Source organism: Coregonus clupeaformis, chromosome 12 (genome assembly GCF_020615455.1).
Source record: "Coregonus clupeaformis isolate EN_2021a chromosome 12, ASM2061545v1, whole genome shotgun sequence".
Taxonomy (NCBI): Eukaryota; Metazoa; Chordata; class Actinopteri; order Salmoniformes; family Salmonidae; genus Coregonus; species Coregonus clupeaformis.
The window spans coordinates 50,869,319-50,883,290 of NC_059203.1; the positions used below are offsets into that span (position 1 = coordinate 50,869,319).

The following is a 13,972-nucleotide window of genomic DNA, read 5'->3' on the forward strand; positions in this document are numbered from 1 at the left end:
ATTTTGTATTATTCTGTAAGTAAATCAGTACTTCCATTTAGTATGACATGTTATGTTTCGTATGGTATGTATTCATTTGTGGATGTCCATCATCCATTTCGTATGATATGTTACAAATTACAATTTGTATTACAGTGAGGGAAAAAAAGTATTTGATCCCCTCCTGAGATGTGTGCAAATCTGGGGGCCAACTACAAGAAACGTCTGACCTCTGTGATTGCCAACAAGGGTTTTGCCACCAAGTACTAAGTCATGTTTTGCAGAGGGGTCAAATACTTATTTCCCTCAAATCAATTTATAACATTTTTGACATTTGTTTTTCTGGATTTTTTTGTTGTTATTCTGTCTCTCACTGTTCAAATAAACCTACCATTAAAATTATAGACTGATCATTTCTTTGTCAGTGGGCAAACGTACAAAATCAGCAGGGGATCAAATACTTTTTTCCCTCACTGTATATGTTACTAATTAGCAAAACGTACAATATGTTACACATTTTCTACAATGTATGATATGTTATGAATTCTAGCTAGGTGGCTAGGTCGCTAACATCACCTAGGCTAGGGGTTAGGGTTAGGGGTTAGGTTAAGGCTAGGGTTAAGTTTAGGAGTTAGGTTAAAGTGTTAGGGGAAGGGTTAGCTAAAAGAGTTAAGGTTAGGGGAAGGGTTAGCTAACATGCTAAGTAGTTGCAAAGTAGCTAAAAAGTTGTAAGTAGTTGAAAAGTTGCTAAAATGCTAAAGTTGTCCGTGATGAGATTCGAACTTGCAACCTTTGGATTGCTAGACATTCGCATTATACACCCACCCACCCTCCCGACTTTCATTTTTGCCTTATGTAACCTTATGTCTTATGTAACCATAGAAAAGGTAACATATCATACTAATTGTTGTATTGCAGATTTACGTACAGAATAATACAAAATGCTCTGAGACCTGGTTGCACTCTTGGTTGTTACAAGCAGTGTGGCAGTGTGTGAGTGAGAAAAAGCACTGTGCAGCACCAACATCATTACTCACCACACAAGGGAAAGTAATTGTTGTTGGCAACAACAAAGTAAGTTTAAGTAAAAAGTGTATGAATGTGAATAAACTTTGATATGTTAGAATGTTAGAACGTGAGCAACGATAAGCTTTCTCCTGGCTTGTAGCTAGTTAGCTTTACAACTACAATTTATTAATATTTAGTTGTGTCAGGTTTTATCTAACTAGCTAACGCGCGGTAGTTCTGTTTGTGTGAAAAACTAATAGTGAATGTTTTGAAGCAAAGAATACTTGATAGCTACAGAATTACTTGCTCAATCACTATCTTAGTCTTCAGCATAGGGTTAGCAATGGATGTGCCACCAATCAAAAAGAGAAAAACCACGCCTGGCAAACTAGCTGGCAAATTTGAGTGCTTTCAGCTTAGATGTCTTTAACTTCATCACAGTGATTATGGGTCATGAAGGTGTGTTCCATGTGTTCAGACTTAATTTGGTGCTATCATGACCATGACAGGAGACTGACAGCCATGAACAGACAGACATACAGAGAGGAAGAGAGGCCACAAAACAACAGGCAAGAGAGTGAGAAGTGCCTCTCCAAGCCCATAGAGTTCATTGAGTGATGATCTGTCATAGTGTGAATCAATCTGAATGATATGATTTCTCTCTGATGAAATGACAGCAGCTTAAGTCTAGAGGGTGTATTGAATGTGTTAACTTCATGAAGGAGAGAGGCAGCCATGATGATATTTCATTATTGCATTTATTTCAGTTTGACCTTTCATGCATCATTTTTTATTTATTATACTGAACAAATATATAAACGCAGCACGCAGCAATTTCAACGATTTTGCTGAGTTACAGTTCGTATAAGGAAATCAGTCAATTGAAATAAATTCATTAGGCCCAAATCTATGGATATCTCATGACTTGCCAGGGGCGCACAGCCATGGGTGGGCCTGGGAGGGCATAGGCCCACCCACTGGGGAGCCAGGCCCAGCCAATCAGAATGAGTTTTTCCCCACAAAAGGGCTTTATTACAGACAGAAATACTCCTCCGTTTCATCAGCTATCAGGGTGGCTGGTCTCAGACGATCCCGCAGGTAAAGAAGCCAGATGTGGAGGTCCTGAGCTGGCGTGGTTACACGTGGTCTGCGGGTGTGAGGCCGGTTTGACGTACTGCCAAATTCTCAAAAACGATGTTGGAGACGGCTTATGGTAGAGAATTGAACATTCAATTCTCTGGCAGTAACTCTGGTGGATATTCCCGCAGTCAGCATGCCAATTGGATGCTCCCTCAAAACTTCAGACATCTGTGGCATTGTGTTGTGTGACAAAACTGCACATTTTAGAGTGGCCTTTTATTGTCCCCAGCACAAGCTGCACCTGTGTAATGATCATGCTGTTTAATCAGCTTCTTGATATGCCACACCTGTCAGGTGGATGGATTACATTGGCAATGGAGAAATGCTCACTAACAGGGATGTAAACAAATTTGTGCACAAAATATGAGAGAAATAAGCTCTTTGTGCGTATGGTACATTTCTGGGATCTTTTATTTCAGCTCGTGAAACATGGGACCAACACTTTACATGTTGCATTTATATTTTTATTCAGTATAAAACAGTTTTTAACTGTGTATGTTGCTTGTTATTTTTTACAGTAAAATAACTGTATAATAAGTGGAAAATATTACGTAAAGTAAGTATGTTGAGCAGCAGTAGTAACAACCTGACATAGGGGAAGTGAGAAAATCCTAGGAAATGAATCATACAGTAGCAAAGAAAGAGTACAAAATGGTTGTTTAATTGAATATATCCACATTAACAGTCACACTGGTATTCAGTACAGTATGAATGGCCATGGCCCTAAGACTGATTGGACTGTACCAGAGGGCCCCCTTAGCCTTGTAAATTTGCCCATTTGTAAGATAAGATTTGTCTGTATCCTTTTCTCAAAAGTCACTAGGAATTAGCATTTAAAACCTGTTTTTCAGGTTGTCAGAGTCACTCCTACGCACCTGTCTATGATAGACTCATTTCTTTGAATTGAAGGGCAACAAAATGACATATTCAAAACATTTAGGTCTTCCATCCTGAACTTTGTTTCCCCCGAGACAATTTTAGAGTGATCATGCTGTCACTAAATCGATGCCCATTAGATATCACTATGATAGGAGGAGAATGCAGACAGTGACACGCTGGTTATTTTAGAAGACTGATGTAAGCAAGGCAAGCGCTTCCCGTTCCCTGTTCACTGTATACTATATGAGATTTGGCAGGACATTTCCACAAGGACATAGTTGGACTGCCCTTTAAAAAGATTTAGAGACCAATAAAAGCTTTTTCCAAAGTGATTCATATCACTAATCATTTTACAATAATGCTCTGTGTAAAGAAAACAGTCTGTATAATATCCCCTGGTTTACACAGACTATGAAATAGATAAATAATTCCAATGTTTGGCTTGGGGAAGAGTAATGTTATAATTGGAGGACCTACACCACGGATTCGTTGAGTGCTGAGTTCCTCTGGCACTGACGTTAGAGGAAAAAAATGCAATCTGTAATCATTTAATGTATTACTCAAGAACAGTGAGTAGTAGATTCAGTGAATATCACCTTGTGTATCAGTGACAATGACAGTGTCACATGGTCAGCAATATGAGGATGGATGAGATCTGATGTGAATGACAGAAGGATCAACAAGGTTTAATATAGAACAAGTGTGGTATTTTAGGGTCCTCCCAAGGTGACCACTCCAACTAACACTACAGTACAACTCGGCCCACGACTCTCTACCGTTCTGAGAACATTGCATTAAAATCATATAAATTACCATTTACATTTGAAAATGCAGATATTTTTAACGTCAACTGAAATCTCATTAATCTTACAAACTTTTTTAACAAGTAGTTATGATCATCACACTTCACTGCTTTTGTTCAATCTTGGGTACCATGTTGTTCAATGTTTGTACCATTTGTTCGGTCTCGATTGGCCTTATTCCACTTGCCCTATAGGCCTACGTGCATTTCTGAATGATGATTTGAATGTTAAATTCTGGTTCTCAGCTCCTCTACGTTGTGTAACATCTTGGCCTTGTTTCACGAAGTACTTCATTTCTCACAGATCAGTCAGAGCCCCACGTAGCCTACAACACAACCCTGAGAGTGAAATGACTATCGTGTTGCATACAGATGCAGAATGAAAGTGCCCCATAGTGAGAATGCTAACTTGGGAGATATAGCAGCTAGCACCTTCAGTAATTGGAAACCAGTGATAAATAATAAGCAAGAGATGACAGCTACCGTCCATCATACTGTATACATTTAGGAACACGTACAATAATAGATTGATAGCGCATACTGTAAGGGTACCTGTCACACTGAAGGGAGAGGAGACATACTATCCATCTCGGTCGACGACAATGTTTGTTTCACTTAACTCATATAACAGAAACATTTGTTTAAATGAATTTCTTTGCTCAATATTGGGCTACATTAGTCTCCGTAGTGCAGCTCTCTAGCCCATGGTAACAGTTGGTTGTTAGAGTTGTAGCAACTTTCTGTTGTACATCCATTCCAATGCATTTGACCAGGAGGGTGAGGCATGATGTCCTTTTTCACACTCCTAACTACTGAATACAAGTCAGTCTTTCCATGTCCAGTATCTCAAGCAGAGTTCATTTCAGTTCTTTATCACTTTCCATTGTAACACCAATGAAACACTGAGCAAAGTGGTCACAGGTTTAGAAAAGAGAACATAGTCTTAAACCAAGCAAAATCCAACAACACATACACCACCCAACAATCCTAACTCAATCTCTGGTGTGCTCACAGTATAATGTCCAATGCTGCATTTCGACAACAGATAATGTGTAAATTAATTTCTGTAGAAAAAAGTGTTCTCAGCACACAATAGTATTTCCCCAGATCAACACGATCAAACATATACGTAAATAGGAACTACCCCCTCTCCCGGCCCAACCACCCTCTTAGACTGCCTTTCTACAGAACAGTACCATACAGTACTGCACCATCCAAACCAAATTGGGATATGGCCCCTTCGGAAAAGTTCTTTAGGATGTCACTTTAGAAGGGGTTGTCAAATGAGTATCATACCAGAGGTAATGGGAGGTCAGAAATGAGTTGGGGGTAGGGACTACATATCCCACAATGCAGTTGGCCACTGCTACATCCTTTGAAAGGCCACCGGGTCAGGTTAGGTCCAACCAATCGGGTCGCTTGTGTGGCTTGCAGGTGTGAACGTCCACCGTGTCTTCGCAGTCCTTGCACTCCACGGCGCAACACCACTTGAACTTGCACTCGCACTTGGTGACTCGCTTGACGCGCATTGTGTCGTAGCCCCGTCCGCAACACATGACCTCGCAGCCGTCCGTGCCTCTGGAAGACTTGTTGCAGACTCTCCCTGCCGTGCCCAGGGAGCCTGTGGAGAGAGCACAAGACAGACCAGCTGGCCCGTGAGTGAAGGGGTGTGAGAATAGGTGTGAGTGGAGGTATTTCCTTTGAGTATTTGGGAGTGGAGCTTACTAGTGACCACAGAAGGATTAAAAAAATGACCCTGTTGTATCCTTAGGGTGTGAACTCCAATACAATAGAGATTATTGCTTCATCTTGTAGTAGGCTAGGGGCGTAGCATAGCTCCTCTTCTTAACAGCAGTTTACTAGGTGTCAACCTTTAACCATAGGTCTAACAGAGATGGGGATGATGCCAGTAACACACAATCCATCCAAAGTATCATAACCAGAGCCTGTTAGCTGTTCTAGAGCTCTATGCACGCTCTGCTGAAGTGATAGGACATGAGGGGCGTGAGAGTCAGAGATTACCAAGGCAGAGAAAACACAGTTGGAATTAGAGAGAAGTTAAAGGTCAAATAATTGAACTCTAAGCTATGAAGGTATGCAGGCTTTCGGCAGATGAGTCTGGGATTCTCATAGCAGTATTTGATGGGTAGGTCGCTGTATTATCTACCGTCTGGGTAATACTCTTCACTCAGAGCAACTAGGTTTCTGATGCCAATATTTTCCCCAAGTTTGGTGATAAGTACTTAAATAACGTCCCATACATTTTAAAACTATGTATGACTAAATGTGATATTATGTTGAATCATATACTGAAACTTGATTTCTCTTCACATTCATTTACACTTAGCCATTGCTAAAAACCTTTTTTTTTTCTCTGCCAGGTCATGTGGTGAGGAAAAACTCCTAGCCCTACCTAACGCCTATAATTGCATGAGTTGACCCACCTGCTGCTCTGTCCATGAGGCAGTAGTCAGGGGAGTTTTCTACATATACCAGCTCGTTCTTGGTGGTTCCCTTGAAGTCCTTGTCAGCCACCATGAACCCTGTGCCATCCTGGTTCATGGTCACCTCGATGGCCGTGTTGTACTTCTTCCGGAGGTAGTCCCCGGTCCTCCGGAAATCCGACATGGCCAGCCAGCAGGTTCTGAGGGCGCAGGAGCCGCTGACGCCATGACACTTGCACTCCAGTTTCATAAAGCGCTTCACTGCCTGAAATCGAGAAGGTTGGGCAATTTCATTGGAGGTTGAGACAAAGCCTCACCTGTGGCCAACCTAGTACACTCACTATTCATGTCTAGAGTATTTATATAAAAATTATGTTCAACAGTGGCTTGAATTGTACTAGAAATGTTTGTTCCACTGTAGTAACAATGTTGTTACACTGTAGTTGAAGCATGCGCTAGTGCCAGTTTAAAGGGACTGCCTGGCAGCCAGTTCCCTGTGTGTATCAAAAAAGCAAAATGCCACCTTAACCCCAAAGCCATTGCTCACCATTCGCCCACAGCGGTTGTTGTGTAGATTCATCATCGCCCGAGCGTCTTTCACCATCCTTTCCCTGGCATCGATGAAGGCCTTGGCGAACTTGATGCCATAGTTGATGTTGTCGCTGCAGCCGCCCCAGTCAAAGTCGCCCCTGTCGTCTCTAGCTCGGCCTCGCTTGTGGGCGTCGCAGCTGCAGATCTTGAGCTCCCCCTGGCTGCAGGCCCTGGTAATTGCATAGACCACACCCGCTGAGGAGATGGCGTACACAAACGCTGCCTCCCGGCTACCTGGGGTGACATGATGGAGGAGATTATGTGTAAGAAGATGTCATTGGGTGATTCCAGGCCAGTGGGAGCTGAAACTATTTTTGGTATCTCAGATTGTTCTAGCAATTCTCACATAGGAACTTCATTGGGAGGAAGGGTGTTTAACATAGTTTTTTACCTTTGTATAACAAAAATGTGGAGAAAATCATGATGAAATGTGCCATTTTAGACATTTTTAGACCTATACATGCCTCCTGTAAGACCCTATGATCTGTGAACTGTACATGATGCAGACAACATCTTGGTGTCATTATAACCCTTTTAGTATTCTCTGAAATATGGACTATGTCTAGATTCTGAAATACCCTTTTTGATTTTGCTTATTTTTAGACATATTGTTTGTAACAATATACTCTTCAAACACGTGGCTGGAGGTTAGTTTTATATCTAAACAAAGTCAGTCTCATAGAGACGGTTACACTATACCAGCAAATTTGTTTTGTTGTAGTAACCATGTCGTTACACAGTAGTTACGGTACATCAGTCTAGAGCAGATTTCATGCTATGAACACTAACATATGCCCGACTGAAAGCTTTGGACTTGCATAGTCCAAAGACATTGCACAGAAACTATTTATGTGTGCTGTGTCCCATGCTATCTGCATTTAAACAGTGTCTACACTCCTTGGAACTTGGAACACAGACACTGTTTATTTACATTTATATAGAAGGGAATACAGAGCACAAACAGATTTGAATCAAATAGGCATGGTTGTCTCTGTACAATGTTCATGTACAATCAGTCCATGTACCGCAGGCCTATGGTGGATGGCCAGAACAAAGAAACGTGGATGCTAGCATCACATTTAAGCCGCCTCTCCTTTCACTCTTTAATTTGCACAGATGGCAGCTTTCTCAGTCACTAGGTATGTTTTCATTTGAGAGGAGAGCAGATTCAGGGTTATTTGGTCTGCTTTTCCCACCCACCTCTAATTTTCATTCCTCCTCACGCAATGAACCAGAACACAGGCAATATGTCAGGGAGTACGGCTTTGTCTGCCTGCCAGAAACATCTACCCAAATATTTACATCTCCTATTTCTGTTTAGACGTCACCCTTGCAGATCACTCTATCTGCTACTTGTTTTCGGAGAATATCCACTTTCTCCATTCCTAGAGAAGGTGAAACTAGATACATTTACTTGCACACATTCTCTCTTTAGGTACTGTACAACCGGCAACGGCAACTGGTACGTTCTCCTGTTACCTTATTGGAGAGGGGCAAACAAAGGAGACATATATGGAAGTGAACTGTTGTATTAAGTGTTGAGCTGAGATATGAAAGTAACATACATAGCTATACCCTTAAGGCTTGAATATCTGTAAGTCTAAAAGGCAAGGAAGCGGTCCCTCACAGTATTCTGTAATTGCCTACAACCACCAATTTGAAAACTTGTATGCGTTGAATCAGATTCATGTAGTGAATCTTACATCCAAGATGCAAATGATTGAATACTGAACTCACACAGAAAGATAAACACAGAAACACACACAAACAGACTTACTGCGCAGCATGACCCTGCCAAAGACAGTGTGGTCTCGGTCCAGCGTGCTGCAGTTCCAGCGATGGTGACGGAACTGGTGCTGGCACTCACGGATCCACTCCTTGGCACCCTCCCCAATAGACTGCATGAGATCCGGGTGGCGCTGGCACAGCTGACGCTGCTTGTTCACCAGGCCTGGAATGTTGTCACAGATCACCCGTGCACCCAGGGCTCCAATGTACCTGCAGATCAGATAGACAGGTGCACTGTCAGTGGTAGGCCAGTAAAATGACCAGGGACTATTGTTGTTCTTTAACTTTTTTATTTTTTTATGGACAAGATACACAAACATCTCATTCCAAAATCATGGGCATTAATATGGAGTTGGTCCCCCCTTTGCTGCTATAACAACCTCCACTCTTCTGGGAAGGCTTTCCACTACATGAGGGAACATTTCTGTGGGGACTTGCTTCCATTCAGCCACAAGAGCATTAGTGAGGTCGGGCACTGATGTTGGGCGATTAGGACTGGCTCGCAGTCGGCGTTCCAATTCATCCCAAAGGTGTTCGATGGGGTTGAGGTCAGGGCTCAGTGCAGGCTAGTGAAGCTCTTCCACACCGATCTCGACAAACAATTTCTGTATGGACCTCTCTTTGTGCAAGGGGGCATTGTCATGCTGAAACAGGAAAGGGCCTTCCCCAAACTGTTGCCACAAAGTTGGAAGCACAGAATCATCTAGAATGTCATTGTATGCTGTAGCGTTAAGATTTCCCTTCACTGGAACTAAGGGGCCTAGCCCGAACCATAAAAAACAGCCCCATACCATTATTCCTCCACCAAACTTTACAATTGCACTATGCATTGGGGCAGGTAGCGTTCTCCTGGCATCCGTCAAACCCAGATTTGTCCGTCGGATTGCCAGATGGTGAAGCGTGATTCATCACTCCAGAGAACGCGTTTTCCACTGCTCCAGAGTCCAATGGCGGCGAGCTTTACACCACTCCAGCCGACGCTTGGCATTGCGCATGGTGATGTTAGGCTTGTGTGCGGCTGCTCACCCATGGAAACCCATTTAATTAAGCTCCAAACGAACAGTTATTGTGCTGAATTTGCTTCCAGAGGCAGTTTGGAACTAGATAGTGAGTGTGAGTAAGGACAGATGATGTTTACGCGTTACACGCTTCAGCACTCGGTGGTCCCATTCTGTGTGCTTGTGTGGCCTACCACTTCTCGGCTGAGCCGTTGTTGCTCCTAGACGTTTCCACTTCACAATAACAGCACTTACAGTTGACCGGGGCAGCTCTAGCACGGCAGAAATTTGACAAACTGACTTGTTGGAAAGGTGGCATCCTATGACGGTTCCAAGTCACTGAGCTCTTCAGTAAGGCCATTATATTGCCAGTGTTTGTCTATGGAGATTGCATGGTTGTGTGTTCGATTTTATACACCTGTCAGCAATGGGTGTGGCTGAAATAGACGAATACCCACCAAGGGGTGTCCACATACTTTTGTATATCTAGTGTAGATTTTTAAAGTTAGGTCGAGTAAGATGGTGACGTTATATTCTTCAAGAATCCATGGGTATTCATCATTCATTGAATTGGCGATTGAACAGCAGGAATTCTTACAAAGTATGCACGTAACAATTCTGTCCCGCTTCATTGTCAACCCCATGCAGTTATAGATACCATAAATGGTACATCACAGGACAGTGTTTTGAAATGTGAGACCGTCAGAAGCCCTTTCACAGATAGGAAAGAGTCCACACAGTTAACTAGGAGTGACCCCTGAGACTAGAACAGAAACACCAAGTGCAGTGCAGCAGACATACAGTATGACATGGTCTCCTGTAAGCTGGCACGCTCCTCTAACTCTACCTCTCCCTGTGACGACCGGACATCATTACTGCCAGGCTTAATCACAGCTACATTATGTGTCGTGCCACTGAGACAGAAACAGAAAAGTGTTTCCACTCCTGTTATGGCTGTCCCTGTCCCTGTCCCTTTCCCCCCAATGATCTGCCTTCCTTCCCTGCTGCCTGAGTCTTAGCAATAAAGCAGAGCAGAGGCACACAGTGTTTACTCTCTCCATAGAGAGAGTAGAGAACTGAGCCAAAAGCCCTGACTGTCTCTACGCCTCATACTTAGTTTGGAGAGAGGACAATCAGTCCAGAACACCAGAAAACACGCTGCTGCTTATCTGAATAATCGCAATCATGATGGAAATAGCCCCTGGACTATATAAATCATAATTATATAAATATGTAGACCCTTGGAGAGAGCTACCATGTCTCCCGGCTCTGCCTCACTTCACTGTTTAATTGCACTGCCTTATTTGTATGATAAATAGTTTGTGAGACAGAGAAGCTTTTTCAACAAAACATCAGGGATATTTAATGAAAATATCCATTCATAAAAAACAAGTTTTTATGTATGTGGTATTATCATGGTTTGGAAGAGCATACGGTAGTTCAACTATAAGAACACAACTATTTATACTTTTTTTATTTTGTCACTAGCTGAAAGCTGGTTGACCATGTTTTGTGCAGTAAGATTGGAGTATTGTGACATAAGAGCAGTGTTTCACGCGGGGGTGGTAGGCACTTCCTTTATTCACCCTGGGTTCTTACCCTCAAGAGAAATCATCAAGGAACACTTTTTCATGCACTACTGCCTGCACCTGCCACTTCTAATATGCAAGATTGATAGTGGAAAGTCTCTGAGTCCATTAATCTTCCTGAACACCAGACAGTGTGCTGCTGTAGGTTGATCTCACTTTATAGACTATTGGTGTTATAAAACTCCAATCCAGACACATTCCCCCCTGTGGCTGTTGGAATTGGAGTCTGGCAGCAATTTCTTCACAAGTACCAGCAGGGTATAGGTCTGACTCTAAGGTGTGATGGAGGTATTGACTACAAAGGGTTTATTGAGTTAAACTATTCAAATCTTGAATTTGTTTGCCACATAACTGATATAGCCCATCATTTAGTGTCAGTTATTTCCCCATCTCCTGCATTCCTAGGAGAATTCAAATATCTCAATACATAATTGGCAATCTCAGGCTTGGAATAAATATAGACATGAACTCAGATTGAAGTGAAAAGCAAATGTAGCTACCTAGAATAAACTCTTGCAACAGGACAAATTATTATTACCGAATGTTTTATAGCAGGCCTAAACCATTTCACTAAAACCTTCATTGAAATCCAAACCTGCTTTACATTTGATCTTGATTTTGCTCAAAACGTTTTGCATATTTAATGATGAGCTTATAATTTTTGCTTTATTTATTACGTTCATATAATTTAGTAATGTTATAATTAAGCAATAAGGCCCGAGGGTGTGTGGTATTTGGCCAATATACCACGACTAAGGGCTGTTCTTATGCACTACACAACGTGGAGTGCCTGGATACAGCCCTTAGCCATGGTATATTGGCCATATACCACAAACCCCCAAGGTGCCTTATTGCTATTATAAACAGGTTACCAATGTAATTAGGAGAGGACAAATACATGTTTTGTCATACCGGTAGTATATGGTCTGATATATCAGGTCTTTCAGCCAATCAGCATTCAGGGCTCAAACCACCCAGTTTATAATTGTATATTTAATCCTTCCATTATAGCATCTATGCACTAAGCCATATGATTTCTCCTAACTTATATTATCGACTCCTAAATAACCAACATAAATAGGCCTAACTTTCGCAAGGTCTTGGAACGTCTTATAATTAGCTAATTAAGACAACTGGTCATCCAAAACCACTGGAAACTCAGATATAATATTGGATATCAATGATTTAAATTATAGATGTAATCTTGGATAGAAATTATTATTATTTCAGCAGCATCAAGTGCACATGAAAGAAACACTCACCACCAGGAAGAATCCACTCTAGGTGTGAAGATGAGAAGCAGCAGAATATAGGAGAAGTATATCCTTGAGGTGGAGTTGGAGGGGTGTCGGGATATTATCCCATTTCGAGACCCCGTCTTGGTCCTGGAATATCCTCGGGGTTTGAAGAAACAAAACATTTCTAATTTCATGTACAGAAGGCATACAATATATAATAAAGAATAAAAGTCCTTGGCGATGGTTTGCTTATCATCATTGGGGGAAACCTATCTAAAGAAGTTGAAACATTCTATCCATCCAGTTTCAAAAGGCTTATTTGATGTATTGTCAGTTCATTGACGCCTTGAAAATATGTTTTCCAAGTGTTTATCTCTTATTTATTCGAGTCAGTGCTTATCAAAAGTCGGTCTAGGAAACGTAAATCGAATGAAGACCCATCTTCTGAGAAACTGTCCCAAATGTCCAAACAGATGTTCTGTTGCCAACGACAACTCTTTCCTCTGCTGTTGCGTGTTCTTTTGTAACCTAGGCTATTTGTTAGACATTCGACGTGAATAGCAGGTGAAGCTGAAAAAGTTGCCAACCCAAACACAGGTATCCCAGACGCTGAAAAATGATGACAACCATTTCTTGTCCCTGGAAGGTAAAGTCAGTCACTCATCTGTCCGAGGATGAGACAGATAGCTACGCCGCGCTCCTCTTCTCAGTCGGGACTGAAGATGCGCCGCAGGAAAAAACACTGCACCAGCATGTCAGCTGTCCATGCCCCCTTTTGTTAGACAATTACAAACACCGGTATGTGCACGGTGAGGTGAGGGACTTCGGTATATTTAGATGTCGGCAAGTAAAAGTTATCTAGCCTACATAGCGGTTTAAATATTGGTGATCCCGATATTGGAAAGAGTTTGACACCCTCATTGACTGATGAATCAAACTATTTCTTATGCGAATAGGCAAGAATTATCCCTATTGTCCCTTTACACGCACTATAATAGTTTATTAATAAAAGAGCTACAGTATGATGTGGCTCCAATCAAATTAAAACTGCAGACATTAGTTGATAGATGACAGTGGTGATATTCTAGTTTCCTGTTGTTTGGTGTTGGTGTCCTTTTCATCCAATTGCCCTTTATTTCCTTTGTCCACCATTTCCCTCATGAAACACAGCCATCAATGTGTATTATCTAAATACATGTAAGAAACAGCCCAAAAGTGTAATATATTTCACTGCTTACATGCAAATGATGGTGTTGTGTTAAGCCCATAAAAACACCATTTACTATGAGGACCACACAGCTGGGACCACACAATCTGTAGTTTATTTTAGGAGATGACATTGCACATTGGCAGGCTGCTTAGGCCTATCAGATGTATCTGTGAAATTACCAATTAAACAGAAATTAGAGAATAAACAGAACATTATTGACACTGTATTGTACAGCAGTGAGTGCACATGCAAGCGCTTAAACATGGCAAAAAGGGTGGCTGTGAGCTTTCCAATGAGGTGGATAAC

The 13,972-nt window shown here is 41.8% G+C and overlaps 1 protein-coding gene across 1 annotated transcript; it reads right to left on the reverse strand.

The window, feature by feature from the left end:
* Positions 1-2,767: 2,767 nt before the first annotated feature.
* On the reverse strand, positions 2,768-13,172 carry wnt2ba (wingless-type MMTV integration site family, member 2Ba). Its single transcript, XM_041892719.1, has 5 exons — positions 12,481-13,172; positions 8,621-8,841; positions 6,800-7,077; positions 6,253-6,517; positions 2,768-5,429 (listed from the first exon to the last, which is right to left on the reverse strand). Exons 1-5 carry the CDS (start codon positions 12,648-12,650, stop codon positions 5,200-5,202), a joined length of 1,164 nt encoding a protein of 387 aa, XP_041748653.1. The 5' UTR covers positions 12,651-13,172; the 3' UTR covers positions 2,768-5,199.
* Positions 13,173-13,972: the final 800 nt, after the last annotated feature.

What these genes read in the sequence shown, in the direction of transcription:
- wnt2ba (XM_041892719.1), bottom strand. Translation starts at nt 12,650, where the DNA reads ATGAAATTAGAAATGTTTTGTTTCTTCAAACCCCGAGGATATTCCAGG. An exon ending in AGAGTGGATTCTTCCTGGTG is followed by an intron (nt 8,842 to 12,480) that starts GTGAGTGTTTCT and finishes TCTGATCTGCAG; the next exon opens with GTACATTGGAGCCCTGGGTG. An exon ending in ACAACCGCTGTGGGCGAATG is followed by an intron (nt 6,518 to 6,799) that starts GTGAGCAATGGC and finishes TCTCGATTTCAG; the next exon opens with GCAGTGAAGCGCTTTATGAA.